The sequence below is a fragment of the Lonchura striata genome, chromosome 1 (assembly GCF_050655825.1).
Source record: "Lonchura striata isolate lonStrDom1 chromosome 1, ASM5065582v1, whole genome shotgun sequence".
In the NCBI taxonomy this organism is placed as follows: domain Eukaryota; kingdom Metazoa; phylum Chordata; class Aves; order Passeriformes; family Estrildidae; genus Lonchura; species Lonchura striata.
In genome coordinates this window covers 30,538,410-30,566,155 of record NC_140703.1, presented here as the reverse complement: position 1 = coordinate 30,566,155, position 27,746 = coordinate 30,538,410, and the positions used below count along the sequence as shown (strand labels likewise).

The following is a 27,746-nucleotide window of genomic DNA, read 5'->3' as shown; positions in this document are numbered from 1 at the left end:
GAAGTAAAGTTCTTACTGACTGTGATCCTGTTGACAGTGGAGCTTCATTGATAACCAATAGTTTGCTTTATCGATTGCCAGACAAACTAATTAAATCAGAAGAACAGTCCTGGTCAGCTGACGTAGAAACAACAAGGCTCCTCCTGATCAAGTACATTTTGTAGCCATTTTGCTAACCTGCCAAGAGTAATGGTATAGAAACAAGCTACTGCAAAGTAGACTGGAGTGCAAACTTGCAGAAAATCAACCCTCTGCAGTAAGCTTGCCTGTTCTTCCTCCTGGTATCTTTGGCATATCCTCATTGGCTTGTGTTTGTTACTGGGTGACAGCACACGGCAGCTCTGGTGCCTCTGAGCAGCAGGATAAATGTCTCAGGTAGCCACTCCCTTGGCCTTCCAGGATGTTTTATTGCAGGCACTGCACTATTTTGGGCAGCCACCTGAAGCAAAAGACAACACAGATCCAACCCAGGGGTGCTCAGGGAGGGACAGAAGTGGGGAACAAGCTTCCTGTAAGCAGGAATGGCTTGTCATGGGGATTGAAGGAAGGGATGTGGTAGCAAGACACAGGGAGGAAGTTCAACAAAGGGGGAATTTGACACTTAGAAATCTGACTGTTGGGAGCAAGGCCCTTGGAAAGATGAAAAGATCCCACTGTCTTCCTGTGAAGGCAAAAAGGCAAAGAAAGCTCCAGCAATGGGAGCTTGCACTTGGGAAACAAGTCACTGAACTGTGGAAGAAAAATTGTCCTTTATTCTCTCTGGCAGCATCTGCGGATATTTTAGGACCTCTGTAAAACCTGTGGAAAGGTGTCCAGTTTTCTGGTATGTGTTTTAATACCGCATCCCTTTGATGAGTGAAGTGTTTCCCCCTATTAAATAGTGGCTTTGCTGCTGTTGTTCTCCCTCTTCCTTTCCTGCTCTAATTCCCCATGCCTGGATTGTCCTTCCTACTCCTACCTCAGTGGCAGAGCAGCCATGGCTACACCCATTGCTTGGCACTCACTGAGCATTAGGATGAAATACCATCAGCCTAGAAAAACTGGGGGTGTTACTGTGTTAAACACGTTTTTGCTTTTCTAAGGGTGTGCAGAGAATGGAATAAATAAAATAAGAGTGTGCCTGTAGGGGAGGGAAGAGGAGCAGTGTCCATGAAGGGGGTGTAGAAGAAGAAAGCACAGAGATCTAAGCGCAGTGTCCCAGCTGCAGGGAGGGGTGAAACCTGACAGGACCAGCAGCTGCACCCAAAGTGGTTGTGGCCCTTCCTTGTCTCCCCAGACCTCTCCTGGAAATCACCCTGTGTTCCTTCAGGATGTTTGATAATCATTGTCACCATGGCAGAAAAGGTGAATCGTCACACATCTGAAGGGAGGGATTAAGTAATCTCCTCACAGGCAGATGGAAACCAAAGCCTTGTGGAGGGTCTGTGTCCCCAGAATATGACTGACACTTCTGGTGTCAGCTATTCTACTGCTTCAGATCTTACACAGTTAACCAAAGATGTTACTAAAGCACATAGTAATGTTTGCACTGGGACTATCCAATGTCTAGGGTGCTGAATAATTAAACTCAGCACAGACTTCAAGCACTCAGCATCCCTGGAAATGTGATTTATTTACATTAGTATCGAGTCAGGTAAAATGTTTCTCTTCACACCTCCAAAACAACAGAGGAATTCCCATATTTTAGAGTTGTTTTCAGCAAGTGAGATGTATGTTTAAGAAACAAACACTGGATAACATTTGTTTGTTCAAACAAGATCTGAATCTTTGCCCGCAAGTCAAGTTACACATTGTGCAGAAGTTCATGTGGCCATCAGAGAAGCACAGGGGCAGCACATGTATACCAATCAGCTAAAGTTAGCCTTTGCACCTAGCTGAAATGTGGTAAGAACAGGATTTTTTTCAGCACTCTTTATTTTTCCTCAGTGTTCACAACTACATTGACTCTGCAGTGGGAGCCCCTCTGTGATCAAGCCATCCTGCAGTATTTTTCTCCCTTCCATTTTCTTGAAGTTGTTCTGCTGGATACCCACTGGGTTTATTGCAAAATGAGGGTGTATAAAGAAGTATTCACCTGACCAAATCTGTCCCTTCTCTCCCTCCACACACTGTCCTAACTAAAACTGTATTGCACTTATATTGTACTTTTGATCTCATGATGCTTGCAGTGCTCAAAGTTTGACTGTCAGGTGAACATGAAATGCACCCTTGAAAAAGTGAACAAGATTTGTTACAGCTTTTGCCATCAGGTGGCTTCTGCGTGCTGCCTGTTGGGTGAGGTTGGCAAACTCTGAATGAACAGGGTGTGGCCGTGTGGTATTCACATGTCCTCTGAACAGAAAGAGACTCGGCTTTCTCAGGATTTCTCCTGAGACAAGCTGTGAGAGAAGCAGAGAAAAGAGAATCAATTCTTATCTCATTTGCTGCTCCTCTGTGTGTGTGCCCATGTGGAATGAGGTACAGAGATTGTTTACCCAAGGTGATTGCTTGATTGGATTCTGGTGATGGTTGTTTGGATTCATTGACCAATTGGATCCATGTGTGTGTTGAGACTTTCAGGAGAGAGTCATGGGTTTTTAGTTAGGTAGTTAGTAGTAGTTCTAGTTAGTGTAATATAGTGTGATATAGTTATAGTATATAGGATATTGAAGTAATTAATTAGCCTTCTGAAATTATTGGAATCAGAGCATCATTCTTCCCCTGTTGGGAATCACTGCACCGATATAGCTGAGTGGTGCATATTTGTAAAGTGTAATCATACTTCCAGGGCAAGCTGTGTTTTACAAAACCTTGGAGGTGGCGTGGAGTGAAAGAAGGGCTAAAGTGTTCACACCACGGATTGTGTGGAGTCTTGCTAAAATAAGTCCTTGTGCTGCAGAGATGTACAAGTGGGTGTGGAATATGCAGTACTGTTACCCTCATCAGCCTGCACTCAACAAACAAATGAACATTTCGCTTTTATTTATTCCGAGGTTGGGGGGTGGGGGGTTCCAGTGGGCTCTTACACAAAGTATTCATTTAAATGCTTTGTAGTTTGCTGCTGCTGCTCTCCCAGCTCTCCTCTGGCTCAAGGCTGTACTCAGCAGGGTGTCAGCTCCTCTTCAGGCTTAGGCAGTGCTGCTTTGCAAGTGCACCCTTCTCTGGGGGATCACAGAGGCAATCCACTCACCAGTGCCCTGCTTGGCCTCCTCCCACGTGTAGCGGGGCACGTAGCCAAAATCCTGCTGTGCCTTTCTGTAGGAGAAGGTGAAGGGGGTGTTGAGCAGCGTGACCAGGTGGCGGTTGGTGGAGGGGACGTATCTGACAAAGGGCCGCAGCAAGAAGCTGACGATCTCCAGCAGCAGCGAGAAGTAATAGAGCACGGTCAGAGGCATGGGCAGCCGGGGCTCGATTCCAAAGCCCAGCTCTTTGGTCAGCTCATAGTTTAGGTCAGCGTAGCTCATGTGAGGAGTGTCATCTGAGATGTAGTAGAACTTGCCCCGCACGTGCTTGGCTTTCTGCGGGGCTCGGAGGGCTCTGGCTGCCTGCACGTGTGCCCAGGCGATGTTGCCCACGTAGACGGGGTTCACCAGAGCCTCCTTCCTGGAGAAGCGCAGGTAGATGTTCTTGTTCAACAGGCACTTATCCAGATGGCCTTGGAGAAATGGGCAGCCTTCCCCAAAAATGTACATGGATCTCAGGGCACAGGTCATCAGCGTGCCACCGTCCTTCAGCACTCGGCCATCTGCTTTCAGCACAGAATCCTCTGCCAGTCTCTTGCTTTGGGCATAAGGAAATTTGGATGTGCTCTCATAAGCTGTATCTTCATCACCGTTGAAAATTGGGTCCCCTCTGCAGTTTGGGCCTGTCACTTCAATGGTGCTGGTGTATATGAAGTGCTGGACGTTGCAGCGGACACACGCCTCCAGCAGCAGCTGAGTGCCTTCAGAAAACAAATATGAAACACAACCTAGGTTAGGGCCCCCTAACCAAGAAAACATGGGGGGTTTCAGATCAGAAACAACATCTCTGGCCTGATCTTAGCCAGATCTCCCTCCCTGAAGCTGGAAGAATCCTGTCCTGTACAGGGCTGTATATTCGATCTGTTCAAGATGAATTTCACCCAAATAAAATGTCATTTATTTGCAAATCAGAATTGTGTGTAAAAGTTTAAAGATTCCCACAGTAATGGGAATCTGAGTATCTTTCACACAGAATGTAATGAAGTAAATTATTACTGTATTACATACTATATTCACTGAGAGGGTCCCCTGGTTTGCTTGCCATTCTGTCTGAGGATCTGAAGGTATTTTGTTTAGATTATAATTAATTATTTTCTCAATTCCCTTCCTTTTAAAAATTTGCTTCCCTTTCTTCATAAGAAAGATATTTTTGCTCTGAGATATTGTATGGTAATGGAAGAAAGCCCTGCATCAAGGCAAGTTTAACTTTCTCACTTCTGTCCTGGTTCATGAACGTCCACCCCTGATTCTTGAAACATTTATATTACACAAGTTCTATTTTCTAGGAGAAACAAAACTTTCATTCTGCAAGCCCATGAAGTACATAGCAGTGCCCTGGTTAGTCAGAAAACCAGAAGAGCATCAGAATGGAAATGGAAGAAAACAGAGGACAGCAGTATTCACTCACTGACCTTGTGGCTAGTTGGCTCTGGGAGCAGGACTATGGATGGTATTTCATTCTAACAAATGTTGTCAGCTACTCCTCATTGGCCCAGTGGGCTTTTTTTTCACATAGACAGACACTGTTGGCAGGGGAGTGAGTACAGGGGAGTCAGAGCTAAAGACCTCTCTGGGTTTGGGACATTTTAATAGTAATTTGTTGTTTGGGGGTTCTTTTTTTTTTTTTTTATGTTTTTTATTTTTCCTTATGGAAAAATGTTTTTAAGCAGCATATTCTGCTGTGAAAAACCAGACTGTAGTGAGAGTACAGTCATAAAGACAGATCTTTCCAAATCCTCCTCTGAGCTACCATCCAGGTAAATTTTCATATTACCCAATACACAGGTTTCCAGGAACTTGCCTTTCTACTTTTCCCTCCTGACAGGGCCTAAGAGGCTGCCCAGTGGGATCTGTGTTTTGATCTGACAATTTGTGGCTTTGACTGAGCAGAAATGAAAGGGTCTGGAAGCTAATGGTACAGGGAATGAGCCGCACCAAAACAACTAAAATGCCATCCCACTGTTTTTAAGGTACATATAAGAAACAACTCAACTGCCAAGATTCTCTCTTCATCAGAACACTGGTGAGCAGCCAATATTTGTGAAAGTGATGCCTGTGCAGGTATGTTCCTTATTTTTCTATGAAGAAGCCCTGTGTCTGTGGCAGAGGGGAACAAAGAACTGGAAAAGCTGTTCATGTAAATAAGAACATCTTCCCCAAATCTCCCCCAAGCTGTTGAAGCAACATGTCCAGGCAGGCCAGTGTGCATGCGGGTTAGGCAGTGCCAATTCTCTGAATGGCACTGAGGGTTTTGGCATCACAGACAGGGGGTGAGGTTGTTCTTTTTAGGAAATACATTTCAACTTCCTGGTAGGTGATGCTACATGGGCCATTCCTAAGTCTAAAACTTCTCCCTTCACCTGATCTTCCCTGAAGACTGGGGGTTCCTTAGTGGAAGGGGAAATGCCATCACTGAGTCACCAAAACCCCTGCCTCCCATAGCTCTGAGTTTGTTGGGGAATTTTAAATTATAAACTCAAGGTGGGAGAACACTTGTTTGTCTCAGCTGCCTTCTTGCACACACAGACTTACAGGCAAAGGAAAGAAAAGGAGAAAAAGAATAGCAAGGAGAAAGTCACAGGCTCTGGGATGTTATCAATGCAACATTTCTGTATTTGTAAACTTTGAAAAATGTACACAGGCAGGGATGCCATGTGGGGTGGGAGAATAAGAACCAATTTCTGAGGCGACCACTTGGATTTCAGAGGGGAATTGCTTTCAGAAAGTTCTACTGAGCATGGGTTTATGACTATCACCACGGAAGGCAGAGCCTGTGCAGACCTCAGCACAAGGTCTGACAAGAGTGAGGATCTTGCACTGCCCTGAAGTGGAAGACTGGGTGTGGAGAGGCCCAGAATTTCTTGGGGCTGCACAGACACGGGATTTGCACCCCTAGGAATGTCTGTGCAAGATGCAGAAGGACCCAGTTAACCTGGCTCAAAACAAACAGAGGTCAGATGCTCCCTTTCCTGGGCAGAGGGTGATCAGGACACAGATGTGGCTTTGAGGAAGGTGCTTCCCCTGCTCACCTGTTACATTGACTTCCCAGAGCAGCTTCTTCTCGATGAGGCCCAGGGTGTCAATGAGGGAAGCCGTGTGGATGACGAGGGAGACGCCCTGGCAGGCGCGGTGCAGGAATGTCACATCTCGGATGTCCCCTTCCAGGATTTTCACCTCAGTCTTCCCCTTGAACTCTGCAGGGGCAGCAGAAGACAGAGAATAAGACCTCAGAGGCACCCTGAGAAGAGTTCTGGAAGGGTGGTAAAGGGCTGACCCCGCCTGGTGCTGACTGTCCAGGAGCTGCAGGGCTATTTTGAGGCTGTGAAACAGAAGGCATTTCCCCAGGACTCTGTTGTCATATGACAGTACGATCTAACTACAGTGCTACAGAGGTTTATTCTGCATTACCTACCTTAGACCTGGAGCCAATATTCAACATGCTTCTTTCCATTTTATTTTTTAGAGATCTTTTCTACTGCTAGCAAGCTTCCTTGAGCTGTGGCTGTGTGAAAGTTCACAGAGTAGCTTTAGCTGTGCCTGACTGGCTGGTGATGTGTTAACCCAAGAGCACTGAACAGGCACTGCATGTTCCTGTCTTCAAGCTGATGAATGATCTCTCTCTCCATCCAGAGCATGTGAGAACAGGGATGTGTTCATACCTACTTTCTGCCCCTTTACCTTGCCTGTATTGCAGCTCTTCTAATAAATTACATGCAATTCTGACATCTTTAAATTGTACCTTGGCCAGGACTTACAGTACCTCTTCCAGTTCCAGCCCTGGCTCCATTTCAGTGTCTGTGGATCCTTTTTAGCCTGTGAGTCTTTCTGGTTCATACCTGAACTCTCAAGGCTGTTCTGAGCTACCTCAGCCTGGCTTGAACAAATCCTGCTTTTTAAGCCCTGTCCCCCCACAGCAGCTGCAGTGTGGCAGCCCAGAGGAGCTCTAGGTCTCAGAGCCATCCTGTGCTGGGCAGAAGGAGGAGATTCCATCCCAGCAAATCCTCTGGGAGCCTCTGCTGTGGCTGCACTAGATGGCTCCCCAGACACAGCTACTGGGCAGGGACTCTGCAGCACAGGCAGAGCCTCTGTCTCCTTCCAGCATAATAAAATGCCCCTTTTAGATAAGAGAAGAATCTGATTAATTTGTACAGCTTTTAGCTTCAGCCATGACTGAAATCTTGTGTATCCTCGTGCTTTGTCACCAGCTCCAAAGCAGGCACTCTTTCATCCCATGTCTGTAATAGGAAACACTGACAGAGACAGTTGTTGGATCTGGAACTGAGTGGGAATATATTTTAAAATGGTTTTATGTCTTTTTCTCTATAGCATACTAGAGAATGTAATCCTGTATCAATTTAACAATTATTCTGATGCAACAGGCTTAAGGGGCTTTTTTCCCCACCACAGACAGTCGGTCTGAGATTAAGGTTTGTGAAACATTTGCTGAACTGTTACTAAATCTAGAGTTGCTGCCCTCCCAGCAGAGTCATTACCACATGCTCTCTTCTGCTCCTTTATTTTACAGACTGCATTAATTTCCTAGGATTCTATCTCCAGAAGCTTCACTCTGACCTCTACTTGCATGGATGCAAAAGAGTCAGACTAGAGCTGGGCTTTTTTTTTAAGTACCTGGTAGTTAGATTTGCTCTAATAAACATTAATGTCTGTACTGCCTTACGGCTGATGTTCTCCATGAACAAGGCTTTGTGAGATTGTAATAATCCCAAGAACAGACAGAAGTAGTTTTCACAACATAAGTTCTGACATGTGACCCTTCAAAGTTATCACCGTGCCCAGGAAGGGGTTAGGAAAATTGAAGTTTTACACAAGCAAATCAAAGCTTTCGGAAAAAGTACAGAAGAAGCCTGTCCCTTTTAAAGCTGATCATAGGAAATCTGCTGTCTAGGTGCTTTGTGCCTTGTTTGGGCTTGCAGTTTGTGTGTGTTTGATATGAGTCAGGAAATCTGCTCCTCTATTCCATTTTAGCCAGCAGAAGTTGCCATGGAAAGTACAATATGGGCCTTGCTCCCTTCAGCAGCATCAGCTGCGTGTCAGGAATCATCAGATTGATCTTGTTTTGCTCTGGGTGAAGAGAAAACTGCAGGTGAGCTTGGAAGAAGAGAGAGTTAAGAAATGTCTGACAGACGGTGGTATCAGTTTGAGATGGCCTGCAGGGAGAACTGTTCCTGATTTCCATCTAGACAAACCATTGCTCAGGCAGCACAAGAACACATGTGGGTAGGTCAGAGAGAGGAACAGAATAAATTCAAGTCAGCTCTCCATTTTTGCATAAAGTGATTATGACAAAGCACCTACTGGCTGGGAAAGCTTGTTCTTCTTCACCAGTGCTTTCTGTGTCCTCTGAGTTGTAAGTAAACTCCCAGCTTGCTGTGGGGTAGTTTTTGCTTGAAAATGCAATGATTTCTCAATAAAATTCAGTGTCCTGTTGTGAGCAGTTTTTGACTCAGCAGTACAGTCAGACTATTTGCCCTAAACTTGAGAACAACATAGGAGGTTTGATTTCTCCAGAAGTGCCAATGCAATAGTGAACAGCAAAAACAAGAATTGTGTAAGTGGGAGCACAGGAAAGACAGAAAGATAAATCTGACATGGGAGATGGGAGGTAAGAAACCCAGGCACCAAAGTACCATGTTTAACATTACATCCATTCTCAGCCACACAATGGAACCAGGTGGACTCCAACTCTCAGCCCTCGACTCTGACTGGATCATCCCAGACTCCCTGGGGCTGTGGAAGACCACAAATGCCACTGGTCCTACACAGACTGAGTGTGATGGTCAAGCTCTCAGCAGGAAAGTTGTTTGGACAAAAGAGGAGTGCCCCTGAGTGCCTTCTGGCACAAAGACCTGTGATGTGCCCATACTTTTCTGTCTCACTACCCACAGCCCTGCCTCTGCACAGATATTGCAAGTGCAAGGTGCTCAAGGGATTAGTGAGGAAAAAACCCACTCAGCTCTGCTCCTGGCTGTTCCAGAAATCCAGATAACATCTGCTAGCAAGTAAAAGTCCCTGTAGTAAAACTAATGCAGGTCAGAAGACTCCAGTCCCACCCACAGGTTTGGTAGCAGCAACACACTTGGAATAGGAGTCACTGAGACAGAGAAGGGCTTGAAAAGGAACAGCAGGGACATATTTTGGGTAGTACTGAGCACAGGCACTGGCAGGACACTAGAAGAGATGTAGCCACAAGGGCTGATGCAGACAGAGGAGCTGCCAGTCAAAGTGCAGGGGCTCAAATCTGTTTAAACACATCTGGAATGTCAGCCTATGGTCCCTGCTACTTGTTTATGGGAAAGAAAAGGTAACTGATTTTTCCCTACCCCCTGTGCTGCTCAGATAGTCAGAAGGAATGTTAAAAGAATAGGAGAGGGAGTGTGTGGGCAGTGCTCCATGGAGGAAGAAAGGAGCATAAGGAAAGAGGGCATAGAGCTTGCCTATTAACAAAAAAAAAAAAAAAAAAAAAAAAAAAAAAAACCACCACAAAAAAAAACCCCAAAAAAAACCCCACAAACAAACAAACAAAAAAAAAACCCATCAAAATGTTTGCTGCAGCCCAGCCAAGATTGTGCCCACACAAACAATGGTTTTCACTCCCCAGGATGCTCCATTATCCTGACAAAGCTCTAAAGCTCTTCTGGCCAAAGCAGTGTAGATGCCTCTGCACTGCTGCACCAGTGCTAAACCACACACACTTCTGTTGCTTCAGCCTCTACTGTAGCTGCAGGTTTTGGGTTTGTTTCTGTGGAAAATCTCTGGAAACTAGAGCAGGAAGGGCTGCTGCAAGGCTCAGGGGCATTTAGAAATCCTCAGTGAAATGCTGAGTCAGATTTAATGAAGAAGTTTGAGTTGTGTAAAACCATGATAAAGGCTTGTGCAATTTGTACCAGGTTAATTGTGCACTGTCTATTCCTTTATGACATTTTAATGCTCTATAGAGTGATTGAGGCTCTTCAGCAAATCATACAGAGATATTCCTCAAGGTTTCCCTTAGAGTTTCCTGCATAGAGGAAGAGGAGTCTTGCAATGAAGATGTGATGGAGGAGATTACTGTTAAGTAAAGATAATGTGAGGACTTATGAACCTGACTAAATTTAGGCCCCCGAGATGCCTTTTAAGCCCCCAGATGCCCTAGATGCTTAGAATCTCAATAAATAGGACATTCAAAATAAAACACTGAGCTGCTTTCCCTGCCACAGACTGTTTCTGGCACTGGGCACATCACTCCCTTGTGCTGTCTCCAATCCATTCAAGAAGCCTGCCTTGCACTTTGCAAAGGGGTTCTGTCTCTTCTAGTTAGCATATGCTTAAACAGGAAACTGCAATAATGTTATTAACAGAAGCAATTTTAAAAGTACCTCACCACAGCTCTCAGCCAGAAGATCAAATTAATTAATCAAATTAATCACAGGTTGAAGAAAACCATTGGGATTTGCACCCACAACTTTTTCACTGCCTTCACTGTCTGGCATACCAGAGCCCAGCACAGCATGCTCTGGATAGCTCTGCCCTCCCACCCGGCACAGCAGTGTTTGAATTTTCCTTTCCCTCAAGAAAATGAGTGAGGTTTTTGCACTGATTTTGCTCTGTGGGTTTTGTTGTAAGAGAAGTCAGGTTGAAGGCAGCCTTTTTACTGCATGGAAGCCTTGGGGCCTGACAAAAACCCTGTTGTTTTCATGTTTTGCATCTGATTTCTGTGCTGGAGGGAGAGGGAAGGATAAAGCAAGGCTTCCTTGAGATAAAAACTCTATCTGCAAAGATGGTTCAGATGAGAGGTAAAGGCTTCCCAGCTACCCACAGCTGCAGCACACAGCCCTCAGGAAATGGCACTCACTTACTTCCAAATCTCCCGAGCGCTTCAGCGCTGAAGGCTTTGTCCAGCAGCCGGATCTCAGCCAGCGCCTCCTCTTCTCCCAGCAGCAGGCACACAATCCTCTGGCCAAGGAACCCCCCTGCCCCTGTCACCAGGCAGCTCACCCCAGCCAGGGACATGGCTCTGGCTGCTCCTCGCCGGTGAACTCGCTGTCTCTTGAGCTTGGTTCTCCTCCTGCCTGAGGGAAGGAACATATGACATCAACCTCTGGAAACACTACAAATCAAAGGGTGTTACCAGAAGGAGAGACTACTGACAAACAAACTTTAATCCCTACATCAAACAATTTTGAAGCACCTCTTACTCTTGCTAGCTATTTCTATTCAGAAGTAGTCTACATACTTTTTCCATGCAAAGAAAACATTCTTACAAATCATTACAAATCAGTTCAATTAACAAATCTGAAAGCGCTCAAAATCAACTTCAATGCCAAACAAACCCCACAGAAGTCTGCCTTGAGTCTCGGTTCCACCTCCCTAGCACTCAGAAGACTGTGGGGGAGATTTGCCTGTATTTATATCCTGCTGGGCACCACCTCGGGTTATTTTGCTCCCCTCCCTCTTGAGTGCCTCCTTTGCTGCAAAAGAATGTGATACTTCTACACCACTCCCACCAAAGAGGAAGGCTCTGGATACAGTGGGGTCTGAGCCTAGGTGTGATCCTGCATCCTTAAATCCCCAGGGAACAAACCCTCATGTTCATAATTCTCTTCAGCTGCACTTGCTTGTGCAATACAGTGCCAATATCGTGCCAGTATTGAAGAAAGGGAGCATTTAAATCAAATGTAAAGAGAAGACAAGATATTTAATGTGGTTTGAGGGGTGAATTCTGCTGCTGTATATTTTCTGGATATTGGGCTCCCCCATTATAGCATGGGTTTCTCATTCTCTCTGTGCAAGATCAGAAACTAACCCTGGGGATTTTGTATTTGTTCAGTATACTACAGGCATTTGAAGAAATTAAATTGTTTAATGTACCATCCAAGTTAAATTCAAGCTGCAGGAGGGAAAGATTCACCTCTGCAAATGTCTTGTGCAAGAGTACCTATTTAAAGTAAGGCTGTTTGTGCCTCTGCAGTGATCTGTGTCATTACTGCTTTACATCCCCAACATGCAGGGAAAATGCCCAGGTGTTTCTCCCTGGAATTCCACTCCAGTTCCAGCAAAACTGTTTTGTAGTGTGAGACCAGGGCAGGGCATTAGCCTGAGCCTCCTGGGTCTGTCAGGACACACTGGCTGCAGCTGTATTTTCTCTCTCTCACACACAGGGATAGGCTGACATCCGTGGTGAAGCAGGATGATAAATAGGGACATGCTTTGAGCAACAAGGAAGTTACAAAGAAGCCCAGCAACAGAATTAATTAGGCTGAAATCATTGGAAAAGGGATCCCTGGTTTGGGGCATAGCTGGAATGGATCTCTAAAAATGCTTTGTTTCCATTCATGCCACTAACTGCTAAGCTCCTTTTTTTATTCTGTACATGGGTTTTGTTCACTCTTTAAAGAGAGCTCTGGAGAAAAGCTGTAGAAGAAGCATCCCCACACTGTTACTTTTTTAGAACAAAACTGGGCTTGCAAGTGACAGGAGGAAAGCAAAACCACTTCTGTTGGAGGAGAAAGGTTTCTAGCTGACACAGATGACAAAGTTTTGGCAACTGTTTAAATCCCAGAGTCCTTGAAAATCTGTTCCTTAGCCCAACAAAGCTTTAAAAAAATTGTTATCAGTGCTTCTTTCCTTGACTTTTCACAGTCAGGACCTTGACATTGTATATTCTTATCAGAAGCTGCTGCAAATTAATTTTGTGCACTTTGCAAGGAAAAATAACTGGCCAAATCTGCTGCTCCAAGCAGCATTCTCTGTAACAAAGCTTCCTTTTTGCTTTCAAAAAAGAAATAAAATGCTTTAAAGAGGCATTGTAATAGCCTCTTAGGACAGAAAACACTCTCATGCACCAAGCTTGCCTATCAGAATGACCAAGCTTAGCAGGGGTAGTGCTTAGAACATGAGTGCTTCATAGGGGACTGCAGGGAGATTTACTGCTACTGTGCTTTGTCTTCTTAGGTAGTACTCAGACAAATGCTTAGCTTAGTTTGAGGGAATTTTACACATCACTGCATAGCAGCCTTCTTCTGAATTGCTGTGCGTGAATGTCAGTGGTCAGACAGCAGCAATTTGCTCAACTCCAGCTCAGACCTACTGCTCCTTCCTGCAGTCTCACCTAGAGACAATTTTCACCTCTTAGTGCATGGTGACATTGCTGCTGGGGTTGCTGAGTGGCAGGCCAGCTCCTCCTGTGCAGACAGGACTGGCTCTGGTGTTCCCCAAAGGATGTGGAGGCAGATGCTGGAATGGGCTGCACACCCCAGGACGGCGCCAATGAGCAACAAAGCCAAAATCCACCAGACCCCAGCTCTGATGAAATTCAGAGTTATTGCACAGGACTTGCAGACTAAAACATAATTGAGCAGAATTTGGAAAGTTTATCAAGCTGTGTCAAGGCATGGTCATTTTTTAGCCATGTTGATGTCTTCCTTCTCTTTGACTTCATTGTAAAAGGAAGCCAGCACAATCTGGTATTTTGCTGTGGAACGGACTGCATTACTAAGAGCATCATTTTAGAAAATCAGAGCTTGTGAGTTCTGATGAGTGTTGGAGAAATGCTATACATGGACTAAGGGGATAGCTTAGTATATGTGCAATGAACCATGTCCCATTCCAGCCTGGCCCAGAAACAGTTGCTCCTCTGATTTTACTTGTGCCCACTGTGACAGATATTTTGGGGCAATGACTGGCAGGTGTTAGAGAATGCATTTTCTTAACCTTGTCACAAGAGGAAAAATGGATTGGGAAGGAGTGTAGGGGAGATGAGGAGACAGAAAGAGAAATAGTGAAGGGAAAATTCCCAGCAGCATTAGGAAAAAAACTGTATCATGGTATTGGAATGGGCATGGAAGTTTTATAGGATAAAAGGTACTTTAACAGAGGGCAATGCTGTTTAATTATGGAATTGGGTAAACTGATTTTGCTATCAATCAGGGTATCCTGAATTAAGAAAGGAAGAACAGATCTATTTGTCCAGAAAGGATTTTAATTCAGGAAAAGGTTTCTGAAGTCTGGCCTGTTGCCCAGATCTATGAGAACTGAAGCAGGGAAAAGCAAAAGTAGAAAAAGCATACTCATTATTTAGCTGGAGCTTTTGATTTCTAAATATAGAGTAATTGTGACCAAACACACACACACACACACACACACACACACACACACACACACACACAAAATTCCATGTTTCTTCTCATGTGAAAAATTAACAAAATTAATGTGTTTCTCTACCACTGTATGCCTGTAAGCTGGTATGCTGGGAGAGAGGCTGGACTTTGAAATGTAGATTTACTCAAGGAAAACTTCTGCCCTTCAGCATGGGAGGCACTGTTCCCTCCTGGAAACATTTCCCTCTCTTCTAGTTATACATTGACAAGAGAGGAAAATATTTAAATAATTAACTTGTGGACAACTGTCCTGTACTGGACTCTGAATAAATGCAACTTCTCATAGTGGAGAAGAGTTGTAAAACACTTCAATCAAAGTATGAAGAAAATCACCTTAAGAGACCTCAGTGTTTCTTGTCTTCAAACCTGACAAAGATAATATCTCCTTTTTCAGAAATACCAAAATTCTTCCAGTAGAATGGAGATTGTAAACATTTCTGACATTATCTCCAAGATCAAAAAGGCTTCTTGCAGTAGTCTTTGCCATATTAGACAGCACATGATTTGGGCAATTAACTAGAAACAAACATTTAGTCTCCTTTCCCTTTTGTTTTAGGAAGAACTCTATTTCCTCAGGTGAAATTGATGAGTGACTCATATATTTAAAGGCTGGAGAAATTTGCATCATATGCCAAAAAATGTTTGTTTGGATGCATTTTGTAGATGAACTACTTTGCAAGTAGGCTGTATCTCTGTCCCATCCTCCAGGGATGCTGGGAAGCAGCAGGGTTTGATTGGTCCTTAAGCTACATGTTTACAATCTTCAAGGACAGTTTTTTGGTAAGATTCAACCTTGCTTGAATGTGTAGCAGACATCAAGTACATAAAGCAGAACTTGGTGCAGACAATGGGGCATGAAACTTTGGTATGTATTGGCTTAGGCCTAACCCAGACCATAGACAACTTTCAATATTTTGGGAAAACTGGGCTTGTTAAATAGTCTCTCACCCTGATTGAACCCTGTGACCTCTATCTTTAAGTTCACTCACCAAATATCTTTGTTCTTCACTCAGAAAATGCTTTCTTGCAGCCTTTCACAGAGATGCATGTGCTGCCCCTGCAGCTCCATGTAGCTGGTCATGGCAGCACGGTGGAATGGCAGGGTACAGATCTCATGTGCAGCTCCTATTTTGTGACTCTGTGATATCCTCCTACCATTCAGATTAAAGGCAGCCTCTGGAGATCTCTGTGCTCACCTCTTCTCACAGCAGTGTCAGAGAGGTTGTCCTGGACCTTGCCTAGGCAAGCTCTGAAGATCTCTAACAATGGAGGTTTCACAAACCCTATGTTGCAGTGTCTGACTGCCCTCATGGTGTGTTTTTTTCTCCCACTGATTTCTGCCTGGAATTTTCCTAATTGCAATTTGTGCCCATTGCCTTTCACCCTTTTACTGCACACATCCAAGAAGTTGGCCTGGATCTTCTCCAAATGAGTAGTAAAAGGCAGTGATGTGATCCCCCCTCCCCCTCCTTGCCTTTAGCCTTTGCAGGACTGAGCACTCCCAGTTGTCTCATTCTCTTCTTGTGCATCCTTGAAATCCATCAACTTGTGTGATGTGCTGTAATTCCCAAGTCTTATCTGCCAGGCTGTCAGTCTGTTGACAAGGTTTATTGTTACTGGAACAGAGAGGAAGGCCTCCATGTGAAGGCCTCTGGAACATCACTGCAGACACTGTTATCTCTGAGAGAAACTGAAGTCTAAACAGAGTAAGCTAACAGGGTGAGTTTCTTCCTTCTGCCTCCTTTGGGCCAATTTAAAGTACGCTTTATGCAAAAGGTCACCTTTTGGTAGCATGGCCCCCCCTGCACATGCCAGGGAAATGGGTATCAGGGTATCTGCTGGCTCCAAAGCAGGGTGAGGCAGAGGGGTTGCACCACTGGAAAAAAGAGCTGGCTCTTTCCCCACAAGTGGTACCCTGCTCCATCCCTTCACTGCTTTGCATTTAGAAGCAGTGGGCAAGAACTGCCCCCACTTGCAAAGAGTAGCTGGAGTGCCTGGCAGCTGATTCATCTTGTTTCTATTTTTTTAATGAATAAGTTTCTAATTTTTTTTAATGAATACACCCAGGAAAAGCCTGGATGGAAGACAGCAGCCACAACACTTACTGTCCCAGAGCAGGAGAGGTGGGTGGATTGGGCTGCAGTGAGACTTGGCATGACAAGTGGAAAAAGCAAGGCACAGGGTTTTCCATGTCTGGCTCTGCAGTGTAGCAGAACTTTGGAGGAAGAACATAAGTAATGCTGTGAAACAGCCAGTTTAAAGAAAATGTATTCAGATAAGTAACAATTACCCAAACTGTTATGGAATTCATTGGTCTCAATAAAAGCAGAGAGCAGCCTTTGCTAACACAGAGCCTTTCCTAATATCATCAGAAGTTTCCAGAAAGTCTTATCAGATACTTATTGCACCTCCTTTTCCATCTTCAGTCTGGCTGGGACCTTAGCTTCACCCGCCTCTGTTTGGTGGGCATGGCAGGAGGCTGATCACAGCCTTGAGAACTGAACCAGGTGCTGGCCAATCTCTGAGACGCTGGCACAGCCTGCAATAAATGAAACACTGGTGAGAGACAAAGGTCTGTGGATCAAGCCTGTAAGTCCCCCCTGCTCTAAACCCCAGTCTTGTACGAGCCAGATTGGAATAGTTGGTATCTCCACTCCCCAATGGCATCTTCAGCCTTGAGGTTCAGCACCAGAGTCCCCCCTCAAGAAGAGTCAGAAACATGAAAAAAAATATTTTTATAACAAGCTGAGTAGGGTGCAATCTGATCCAGTAAAGTCATCAGAAAAACACAGAGAAAAGACAGGGGTTGCTGTGCCAAATGGCCAGAGGTGAAGATTTGCATTGCCATTTACTTTGGATAAATATGGGTGGAATAGGGGTGCTGGGTGACAGCTGGCTGAACATGAGCCAGCTGTGTACCCAGGTGGGTATCCTGGCCTGTGTCAGCAATGGTGTGGGCAGCAGGACCAGGCCAGTGATTGTCCCCCTGCTCTGGGCGCTGGTGAGGCTGCACCTTGAATCCTCTGTTCAGGCAAGGTTTAAACTGGGTATTAGGAAGAATTTATTCACAGAAATTGTAATCAATCACTGGAATAGGCTGCCAAGGAAGTGGTTGAGTCACCAGCTCTGAATGTGTTTAAAAGACACATAGATATGGCACTAAGGGATATGGTCTCATGGTGGAATTGGCAGTGTTGCATTAACGGTTGGACTTGTTGACCTTGAATGTCTTTTCCAACCTAAAAGATTGTATCATTCAATGAATTTCACAGCCTCAGCAAAAGCATCCCCACCTGCTATTCTTGCTGAATCCTGTGCCCTTTTGCATGAAAAGAACTGTAATAGTCTGCTGGGGAAAAAACCCAGGAATTTTCACTGGTTGAAAAAGTAACCCATAAAACCATGCTATGGCCAGAGGGATTTCAGCTCCAGTCTCCCAGTCGGTGTTGCTATCCACTTTAGTTCTACATGTCATAATATATAGAATATCCTGCTTTGGAAGGAACCCACAGGGATCATCCAGCCCAACTCCTGGCCCTGAAAAGGACACCCCAAGAATCACACCCTGTGTCTGAGAGCATTGTCCAAATGCTTCTTGAACTCTGTCAGGCTTGGTGCTGTGACCACTGCCCTGGGGAGCCTGTTCTAGTGCCATAACCCTCTTGTTCAAGTGTAAAACTGGGCTCTGCAAATTTGCTGTTTGGTGAGAGGGTCAGTCAGGGCAGCTACAGCTGGGAGCAGTAGTGAGAAATGCAGAGTGAGAGTAAAAGGTGGGGGGGACACAAAGGCTTTTAAAACATGTGTAATCACCTACACAGACTGTATTCTTTAATACACAGAGAAAACTTCTGCATCCATTTTTAATGAACCCTTAATGCGGAAGAAAAGATCAGTTGCATTTTACCTTGATAAACACTAATTAAATACTGAAAAACTTATTCTCTCCTTCCCAGGAGAACAGAAATTCCAAGTTTTGCTTGGCTGTACTTAGCATTTCTGCATCTCTTTACTTGGGTCACAAAGCTGCTCTAACCTACTCCCTTTATTGCTGTGACACCTGGAATGCCACATGGTTTCACAGGAAGCAGAGAATCTCAAGTATAGCAACTAAAACTATCAAAGCTTCTATGGATTCCCTTTTCATGACAATCACACTCCTGATTTTACAGGACTTGCATGCATAAACATCTGTAACACTCATTACAAACAAAGTACTTACCAGCTAAGGCCATAGACAAGCGAAACTCATCCTGAAGAATTCTCAAGACATCCTGAAGACCTTCTTCACCCTGCAGCAACAGAGAAAGCAGTCAGGGTAAATGGAGCACTGGCACAGAGCAGTGCTGCAGGATGCCTGAACCCTGAGAGCTGGGATAGTCCCTTAAGTCTGTGCCAAGTCCCAATTCCAGTCTCTCATGCAGATGAATGATTAAAATTATATGATGGATGTGCTCAGTTCATCACAGATTAATTTAGATGCTTTTCCTTTTGGGATACATCTGAACAGGGAAAGAAAACAAAGCTGTTTTTCACTTCTGACATTTGTAGCCGGTTCTTTTTTTTTTTTAGCTTTCAGTTTTCCCCCACCAATGGGCTTGCCATTTAAAATGTCAAGCCTTACAATGATGACAGGTTTTAATGAAGTATTGAGAGTTTTATATATGTTACCACTCCAGAAACTGTAGTTTACTCAAATACTGGACAGCAAACTTGTAGTTTACATCAAATACTGGAATCTTTAAAAATAGTAGACTATGTGTTTTCTCTGTGTAAGTGGCACCAAGAAGCTCAAAAGCCAATAAAATGTACAGAAGATTTTGATTTTCCTATGAAATACTGGAGGATTAAAATTCTTTTTTCTCTTAAATTTTCTTTTAATGTCTTGCAATAATGAATGCTTTGGGTGCAGACAATGTTAGCACTTGTTTATGCCCTTCCTCTATTGTATGCTTTGGTAATGCCACTGAGATATATATTTAGGAATACTCTATGGAATGTAACACCAAAGCACAATTGAAACCCCCAAAATCCCATCTGCTTTCTGTTTCCACTGTGGAAAAAGTGCAAACAACTCACAGGGTCACTTTTTTCATCTTAAGCCTTTTGTTGTTTACTGGCAGAAGAAATAGTACTGCCAACTCTTACAGGGTTGTTTGGGGGGGAAATTCAGGTGATTTCTTGATCAAAGCTTTGCTACTGAAATTCACAGCAATCACACCACTGGACAGGAGTGCCATTTAAAAGAAAGGCAATGTGTCTAGACCATAAAAAAGAAGTTCTTCTTCTACAGAAAAGTTTTGAAATATTCCATCCAGAGTGTAAAAATCAAAAAATTAGCAACAAACTCCAACTGGTATAGTAATATTTTAATTTTAATTATATTATGTTTACCTCCTGCATCAGAGGCCTAATTCATTACTTTGGATCATAGAAATATGCTCAGAGTTGAGAAGCAGTAAAGCTGGGACTGAAATAGCAGTGGAAAACCCAGGCATCTCCAGGACACAGTTTTGTTCAGCCTGGTCCAAAATGTTTCAGCCATCTGTGGGATGGAGTTCTCTATGTATTTCTGAAGAATTCATAGCACTGCTGTGAAACTGTTCTACCAAAACCATGTATTGTTCCCAACTATTTGCTGAAAGACTAATCTTTCTGGCAAATAAACCCAGCTCCAGTTTTCAAAAGCACTGATGATCTTGAGTCCTAAAGTATTTTAGCACCAAATTGCAACAACAAGAAATAAGGTCCCACAAAACAATGTTATCACCTTCAAAATCCCATTGTTCTAAATCCCAGGAAATTGTCAAATTCAGTGGTATTTTTAAATCAGAGGAAATGCCAGGGTTTCATTCAATTTGGGATGATTCCACTTCAAATTCAGCAAAAATTAAAAAATATATTCTCCACCAGTTTGTGGGAATCCAGATCTTCCCTCTGACTGCCCTGGAAGGCCTGGGACCCTGGCAGGGGGTCAGGAACCCCCCTGGACAGAGCCCCCAGAGACACTGTCTCTGATCTCTGTCCATGGAAAAGAGTTTTCAATCTTACAGGATGAATTACAAGCTCTGAGTGTTTGAGATAAATGATAATTAAGTGTGGCACGGGTGCAAAAGTAAAATTTTAGGATTCTAGATTAGGGGTCCAAAGGGCACAAGATGGAGGAAATTGGGTGTGTCTTGTCCTTTTTCTCCTTCTTCATGCCCTCCATGTTTCACTGTAGTGTTGGCATTTTTCTGTTGGTTTAGGCTGGGGACACACTGTTCAACGTAGGTGACAGATATTGGCACATTATTGTAAATACAGCACAGGTAGTTTCTGGTATTTAATGTTTGTAACATCCCACTGAGGGCAGGGCCCCACACGCTGCCCTGCAGGACAGACCTGCGGCAGGGCAGCAGAACATGTTAGAGATAAGCAAGAATAAACAACCTTGAAAACAGCACAGACAAATTATGGCTTCTTCTTTGGCAACGGGGCAGAAAGACAGAGACTTTTTACAATCTCGGAATCATCGATACCTCAGATTCCGACACCAGTGAAAACTCTGTGACTTCAGTTGCAGGACTGCTGGACAGTGTGAGAAGCAGCTATATGGGCTCAGAGCTCCTTACTTACCTTGTAAGCCAGGCCCCACAGCGCTGGTCTTCCGATGAAGACGCATTTTGCTCCCAGCGCCAGTGCTTTTAACACGTCACTCCCTTTTCGTATCCCACCGTCTACATAAACTTCCACTCTGTCTCGTACTGCCTCCACAACCTCAACCAGAGCATCAATCTGCAAAGAAGTAGCCAGTCTCACCTTGAGGGCAGCTTTTGGTTCCAAGAGAATGAGGATATATTCCAAAGAGACAGGCAGGGATGCGGTGCTTTAGTAGGAGACCCTCTCAAAATGAAACATCATTTGTGGCAATGCATCACAAATAGCTCAGCACCATGAGCTGCAGATAATGTACAGCTCCCTGTTCTGCTTTCCAGATACTTAATACCATTTTCCAGTGCTTTGCTTATACTGATATTCTTTGCTATCTCTTTTGATTAGTGAAAAAATAACATTTTCAATAGATTTATGAAAGATTTTAAATATAAATCTCAATGGGAATAACTGTCATCAATATTTTACTTTTATTTGAGACAATGATGAATAATACTGTTTGCAAAAAAGGCTGATGTCAGACTTCTACTGCTCAAACTACCTAGGCTTACATTTCAACTTAATCCTGGTGACCACTTGTTGAGTTCCTTCCTCTGAAGCATCTGTTTAATTTGCTATGTAGTACAGTCAGTCATTTCCTCCAGGTTAAGTCTCCTGATTCCCCTAAGGTCTTTTCTATAGAGTTCAGCATGGAGTAAGCCTCAGATGTTATTGCAGGGCAGTACCACGCAGAGATGCTGGCTCAGGCACCAAAGGCAGTACAACCAGGGCAGGACAATGCACTGGACATAACTGATTCTCCTTCAGAGCAAATCCAAAAGGCTCTTTTCTGCACTGTCTTACACCATTTTGCCTTCTTTTAATTTTTTTTTTTTCTGAATTTCAAACTGAAAACCTTCAGGCTGAAATTTTCTAAGACTAACTCAGCAAGAGCCAGGCTTGGCACCAGAAAAATAGCAGAGCCCAACTAGGTATCTACTGCCTTGTCTGTCTATGCAAAACAGCTTTTAATGTAGAAGAACAGTTTAATGTGGATGTCATTTCTGTTATTATGCCTTTAGCACTGACTTTATTAATTTTTTTCTTATTGTCAGTCTTGACATAGAATAGAATTCCCTGGTACCTATTTTTATTTAACAAAAGAAAACTGAGAAAAGTAAGTTCGTAAGATACTGTGCAATGCAGAACTGTAAAATAAGAGCAATTGGAAAAACTGACAGAAGCCAAATTAAGCCAGTGAAATACATACATGTCCAAACAATGCATGATTTCTTTGTACAAATTTAAAAGCAGGGGAAATTTTCTCCAGATAAGTTATCCTTTTTCTGGCTCATGTAAGTCAATAAATTCCCATTTAGACTTGAGCCTGTAAATACGCAAGCAGACCTCTCACTAAATCTAGCTGCATTGTCTTGCATGTTTTGACAGATGTGAACAATGAGAATACATTATGCTCTCATTTGTACAATTTTGGTTCCAGAGCTTTGTTTTCTTTTTGCTGCAGTGCGCAAAGAGTTTGAGTGTGCTGCACCAGCTGACGGAGGCACGGGCAGGAACTCTCCCTGACTTAGGCCAGTAGTTTTTCTGCACTTAAGCGGGTTCTGTAGTACTTTCAGAACCCACCCAAGAAGCTGAGGAAATAGTTCAGTGGGTAGCCCCCATGCCGAGGCATGGATCTCACCAGTTTAAAGCTAAAGTATCTCTGCACACATCCATGGCCACTGGACAAACTCAAGTCCACCAGAAGTGTACGCACAAACCTGGGCATAGAGATACCCAGGTTAATGCAAACATGCAGACCATAAATGGGGAAAATGTGGCACATCCATTTTCATCCATTCTCACTTACTGTGGCAGGTCCTTCATCCAGTTGCCTCCCACCATGGTTGGACACAATGATTCCCTGAACTCCGTGTTTCACTGCCAGCTCTGCATCTTCTCTTGTCAAGATGCCTTTGATGATAATGGGCAGGCGTGTCAGGCTCCGTAGCCAGTAGATGTCATTCCAGGTGACTGAAGGATCCAAGCTGTTGGGTGGCAGTCCATACTCAGACCAGTCATCTCCCTACAGTCAAAATGGAGCAGCAAAAGGAAAACTCATCCAGGCTGCAACAATACACAGGTCCCTTGGTGTCTTTCCTTGCCCTAAAACAGATTAATCAAACTTGCCAACAGACATGTTCATCAGCTCCAGAAATGTCACATGTCTCTGGAGGAGAATAATTACAATGGGGTGGAGATCAGTGCCTCTAAGGCAGCTGGGTGGGGGTTTTGAAGACAGAACCCAGTCTGGCAGGAGATCAAGCCAGGATGCTGCAGAACCAGCAGGGGAGAAGATACACCCCACTACAGCAAATGCCAGGGCAGCAGTTACCCAGTGGTTTTTCTCTCATGTGGTACATGCCAGAGCAGTGAATGACAGGACGGGCTCATTTTACAAACCTCAAAGGCTCGTTCCAAGTTCTTCACTTTCATGTGGGGAGGAAGGCGGAAGCCATTGCGGACATCGTCGCGTCTCTTGCCTGTGTAGGGCAGATCCGCGGTGAGGACGAGGGCCTGGAAGCCCAAGGCCTCCGCCCGTTGGACCAGCTGCTGGGAAGCTGCCCTGTTGCGGTGGATGTAGAGCTGGAACCAGCGGAGACCGCCGGGCGCAGCCGCGGAGATCTCCTCCAGCGTGCAGGTGGAGTAGGTGCTGGCAATGTAGCAGATGTTCATTGCTCTGGCCGCTTGGGAGGCATTGGGAGGGAGTCAGAAACAAGGGCATCTGAAGGGTCTTGCCAGACGTGAGATACAAAAGCATGCACAGTTTGCAGAGACCACCCCAACTCCTGGTTTTGTGTGCATCCTACAGCTATGTCCCGGGATTAACAATGACAGTGTATTTACCATGCGCTCCTGCTAGTCCATGGTTAAGAAAGCAGAAAAGGGAGAGGTAATTAAATGAAAGCCGTGCTTTCATTTTGCAGCTACATTTTTAGAAAAAGTGTGAGTTTTATCTTTATGACTGAGTCCTCTTGGGAATGTGCTGTTAGATCTACTCAGCGTACACAGAAGGAAAAGCATTTCTAGGGGTCAGGTCTCCAAACTCTCCACAGAATTTGTGAAAAGGGAGTATCTCTTAACCAGTAACAAGGCATTCACAGTCTGAGTCCCATCCACCACTTGTGCAAACCACCTAGAGCCCCCAGGACTGAAAACCTTATGTGGTTTTTGGTATGAGTCAGAAATGTGTCCACTGCCCTTGTCTTCAGTTTGCAGCAGACTCCATGGGGCTGATTTTTTTATGTTGGTAGCTAGAGAAGAAGAGCAGCATCTATACAGTTTCCTATGCAGGGTGTCAGAAAATAGGAATGGATTTTGCCCCCTTAAGCCTGAAAATTTTTCTCAGTCACACTTCAAGTCATCCTAACAGCTTCTTGAGGCTTTCCTACAACCCCGCTTTTGGTGCTACATGGCACCAGAGCAGAAGAGTACCTCTGGCTGTGCTTTTCTCTCCATCAGGCCATGCTAGCTGGTGGAAGCCTGTAGGAGCAATTCCTACAGGAAAGCCGATTTCAGAACCCAGGATTTTAGTCCTGATGTCCACCACAGATACGTCCCGCAGCATCCGTGGCCGGAAACGAATTCTGTAAGGCAAAAAGAACCTTTCAGGATAGTAGATGTTCAAGAGTTTTCTGGAATTTCATGGAAACCAATTTGTTCACCAACTGCAAAGTAGGAATCTGACCCAATGAAGAAAATACCAAATAAAAATTATAATAAAAGAAAATACAACAAAGGCTCTTTGTCCTTTCTGTTAGCTTTTAGAGGTCAAGTCACTTCCACTTTTCATTTGTCCTGTTTTACCAGTCACAGTACATGATTTCTGCATCTCCTGCCTCAGCTCACCATGTCTTGCTCTCCCCCTGCCCTCCCCCAGGTTCCTTTTACTTGCAGGCAGGCTGGGTCCTTCCACATCACCATTCATGTGTCTGTCCTCACTGTACAGTGTGCCTGCCTCTCAGGCTCTGCAGCATGCTCCCCAGATCCCACCCTACCTGCACATAGGCTTCCTGCTGTTCACCAGGAGCTCTGTCTTGCAACTCAGTCTATTAGAGCTGCTCATGCCCTTTCCTGTAATGCCACACACTCCATAGCACACTGTACCCTATCCTGCCCTATCCTTGCACCTGCCTGTACCCTCAGCATCCCTAAAGCCTCATACAACCCGTGTCATACTCAGTCTGGCATCAGAGTACACAGTGCATGTTGCTCAGGTTTTGCATTTAACTTGGGAGCCCCCTGGAAAGACAAGGTTTTAGATGTCTTTGCCTGTCAAATCCAAATACTTGCACAAAAACAATTTAAAAGGTCCCAGTACCCCCTTCATTTCCTTCTCACACCACCTTTTATATGCCAGGATGTTTTCATCTCGTGTGGTACAGTCATCTGCTCCAGCTGCAAAATAATCCCAAGCAATCTTGGGTAAATACTTCTTAGCATAATCTTCGAAGTCAGACAGACACACCATAGACATTGTTGAGGGAACCTTGAAGAAAAGAATAACATGGAGCAGAAATTAGATCCCTGATCTGTCACTCTCTCTTCCAGGGACTCTTATGTCACTGAATGCAAAGCTTGGATCCATCTGTTTTATAGAAGAGCTGCTGAGCATTGTCTCAGTCTATCTTGCACACTGATCTATGAATCCTCTACCCCAGTAGGAAGAAAACTTGCAGATGCAGCCATGAGAGCAGGAGGACGCTTGCATCTCTGTGCCTCTCTTCATTCTGTTTTAAACAGCAGCCTGAGGAGGACATTTTAGGTCCTCTGCTATTTCAGTTGTGCAATTCTGTCATAAATTCCATCTTAAAACAAGCTGCCTTATTTGTTCCACTAATTCTTCTTAAAGGTTGTCCCAGAACATAATTTGTTAGACTGCCCCTAAGGACGGCACCGTGACTGAACGATTCGTTATGGAGCACAGTGATGGAATTCAAGATCATGAAATCTGGAAACAAGTAAATACAGAGTTTACATGTAACCTGCTCCAGCATGACCACACAGTAAAACTATGTCCAGACCCTGAGAACAAGTCACTGTCAAGGCCAGTGCTGTGGCAAAAAACAAAGCATTTTCTACAGGTTTTCCTTTCTCTTCTGTAACAAATATCTTCTGGGTGTTTGCGTTACATGCTGGAGCACTGATGTACACTATAAAAGGAACATAGAGAATTTGGACAAACCATGAGAAAACACTGGCGAAAAACAAATTCCACAATATGAAACATGTTTCTGAGAACTAACCTCAGCCTTTCAGGAATGGAAGTGAAGCTGTGTGACCCAGATGTCTAATCAAACCAACATAAATGCTGTCCAGAAAATGCCTGCACTTACATACTTTTGAAGAAGCAAGAACTGAAAGCTATGCAAATCAATGTTTTAGCAAACCATGCCTGTGTGTGCAGAAACATGTACAAAACACAGGCAAAGTCAATTTTCTAAATTGTTTGTTGCAATCACTGCTGCAGTCCTGATTAAAATAAGTATTTAGAAAGATATGTGGAAACATAAAATTTTAAAACAGCTGTGGCTCGGTCTGACTTCTCTAAAAAATGTACAGGAAAAAGTAAATATCCTAATTTTCAGGATTAACCTCCCACCCCAGATTAGCAAGGGTTGAAAGCTTCACCAAAATCAGCCCCATGTGTCCCATGTTGGTCACTTTTGGTACAGATAAACACACAGGTTATGTACACAGAAACAATCTGTCAAACTGCAGGCACCCTGCTTCTCACTGACTGAAGTACCTGTGTTTACATTTGAAAATAAGAACTCAAAATTCTCTGCTAGTAAATAGCCCAAGGTGAGTAACTCATTGGAAGAGGAAGAAGAAATGCAACTGATTTCTTCAGTATTGTTCTGTCTGCTCTGACAGGCATTAGGTACCAGGGGGTACAAGTATCCCAAGCCTGCTTTCTTGACTTCAAGAATTCTGCTGATAGCACAAGTCTTTATACATACACTGTGATATCTTTTAAACCATCTATCACAATTTCTGCTTTTCTAACTTTTAGAAAGGTCAACATCATCAAGCACAATAAGATAAACCAAGTCCACTCATGGCAGAATAAACAAGAATTTTAAACAACCCAGGCTCAGTCCTGTCTTCCAATTCAGACCTCAGTTCAGACTTACTTTAGGTTTCAGGGAAAGCTGAAGGGGGTGAGAGCCTCTCTTCAAGTTTCCCAGCAACAGGATTTTGAGGAGGTCTTTTCACTGAGTAGCTTCTGTTTCTTCTGCAGTCAATAAGCAACCACCAGAGATTAAAGCTCAATCCTGAGGTAAACTTTGTACTGTTTGTATAACACTAACTTTGTTTTGCTATCAGGAGATTAAAAATCCCTCCTGAAAAATGCATCACCTCATCAGCATTGTGATTGCTTGGGACAGAGCCTTGTAGCCAAGTTCTTTGGCAGTGGCCAATGGCTGTGCATTCACTTAGGCAAGCAACAGTATTTCAGGGGATTTAATGAACCTCTAAACTGTTTGTAACTCACTGCTTCATCCTTCCAAAATGAGAATTCACAGACAATTTGAGTAGGTACAACTCCCAGCTACAAAGCCTGGACCCTTTCCTAGCACATGGGAGATGTTTTTTGCTTCCTGCAGTGTAAAAGCAACTAAAATACCCTTTGTCTTCTGCCATTTTTAATAGCCTGTAAGTGCTCTCATCAGGA

General features: G+C 44.1%; 2 protein-coding genes across 6 annotated transcripts; both read right to left on the bottom strand.

Annotated features, from left to right (window-relative positions):
- Positions 1-2,940: 2,940 nt before the first annotated feature.
- Positions 2,941-11,649, bottom strand: LOC110480744 (3 beta-hydroxysteroid dehydrogenase/Delta 5-->4-isomerase). Of its 3 annotated transcripts, none has more exons than XM_085592023.1 (4): positions 11,552-11,649; positions 11,078-11,290; positions 6,251-6,415; positions 2,941-3,922 (listed from the first exon to the last, which is right to left on the bottom strand). In XM_085592023.1, the coding sequence occupies exons 2-4, from the start codon at positions 11,229-11,231 to the stop codon at positions 3,108-3,110; spliced, it is 1,134 nt and encodes a 377-aa protein (XP_085448149.1). In that variant the 5' UTR covers positions 11,232-11,290; positions 11,552-11,649; the 3' UTR covers positions 2,941-3,107. The 3 variants fall into 3 exon arrangements, with proteins under 3 accessions (XP_085448149.1, XP_085448140.1, XP_021404635.4); XM_085592014.1 differs by having other exon boundaries at positions 11,528-11,621; XM_021548960.4 differs by lacking the exon at positions 11,552-11,649 and having other exon boundaries at positions 11,078-11,411.
- A 4,978-nt stretch (positions 11,650-16,627) lies between these two features.
- On the bottom strand, positions 16,628-27,334 carry HAO2 (hydroxyacid oxidase 2). Of its 3 annotated transcripts, none has more exons than XM_021548895.3 (8): positions 27,205-27,334; positions 25,414-25,556; positions 24,503-24,654; positions 23,471-23,754; positions 22,878-23,093; positions 20,993-21,151; positions 18,597-18,666; positions 16,628-16,916 (listed from the first exon to the last, which is right to left on the bottom strand). In XM_021548895.3, exons 2-8 carry the CDS (start codon positions 25,542-25,544, stop codon positions 16,861-16,863), a joined length of 1,068 nt encoding a protein of 355 aa, XP_021404570.3. In that variant the 5' UTR covers positions 25,545-25,556; positions 27,205-27,334; the 3' UTR covers positions 16,628-16,860. The 3 variants fall into 3 exon arrangements, with proteins under 3 accessions (XP_021404570.3, XP_085448169.1, XP_021404571.3); XM_085592043.1 differs by having other exon boundaries at positions 23,471-23,550; XM_021548896.3 differs by lacking the exon at positions 20,993-21,151.
- Positions 27,335-27,746: the final 412 nt, after the last annotated feature.

What these genes read in the sequence shown, in the direction of transcription:
- LOC110480744 (XM_021548960.4), bottom strand. Translation starts at nt 11,306, where the DNA reads ATGTTCCTTCCCTCAGGCAGGAGGAGAACCAAGCTCAAGAGACAGCGA. An exon ending in AGCGCTCGGGAGATTTGGAA is followed by an intron (nt 6,416 to 11,077) that starts GTAAGTGAGTGC and finishes CTGCCCCTGCAG; the next exon opens with AGTTCAAGGGGAAGACTGAG. An exon ending in CTGGGAAGTCAATGTAACAG is followed by an intron (nt 3,923 to 6,250) that starts GTGAGCAGGGGA and finishes TGTTTTCTGAAG; the next exon opens with GCACTCAGCTGCTGCTGGAG.
- HAO2 (XM_021548895.3), bottom strand. Translation starts at nt 25,544, where the DNA reads ATGTCTATGGTGTGTCTGTCTGACTTCGAAGATTATGCTAAGAAGTAT. An exon ending in AGAGAAAAGCACAGCCAGAG is followed by an intron (nt 23,755 to 24,502) that starts GTACTCTTCTGC and finishes ATGCCTCCCAAG; the next exon opens with CGGCCAGAGCAATGAACATC. An exon ending in CTTGTCTATGGCCTTAGCTG is followed by an intron (nt 16,917 to 18,596) that starts GTAAGTACTTTG and finishes CATTTATTGCAG; the next exon opens with GCTGTGCCAGCGTCTCAGAG.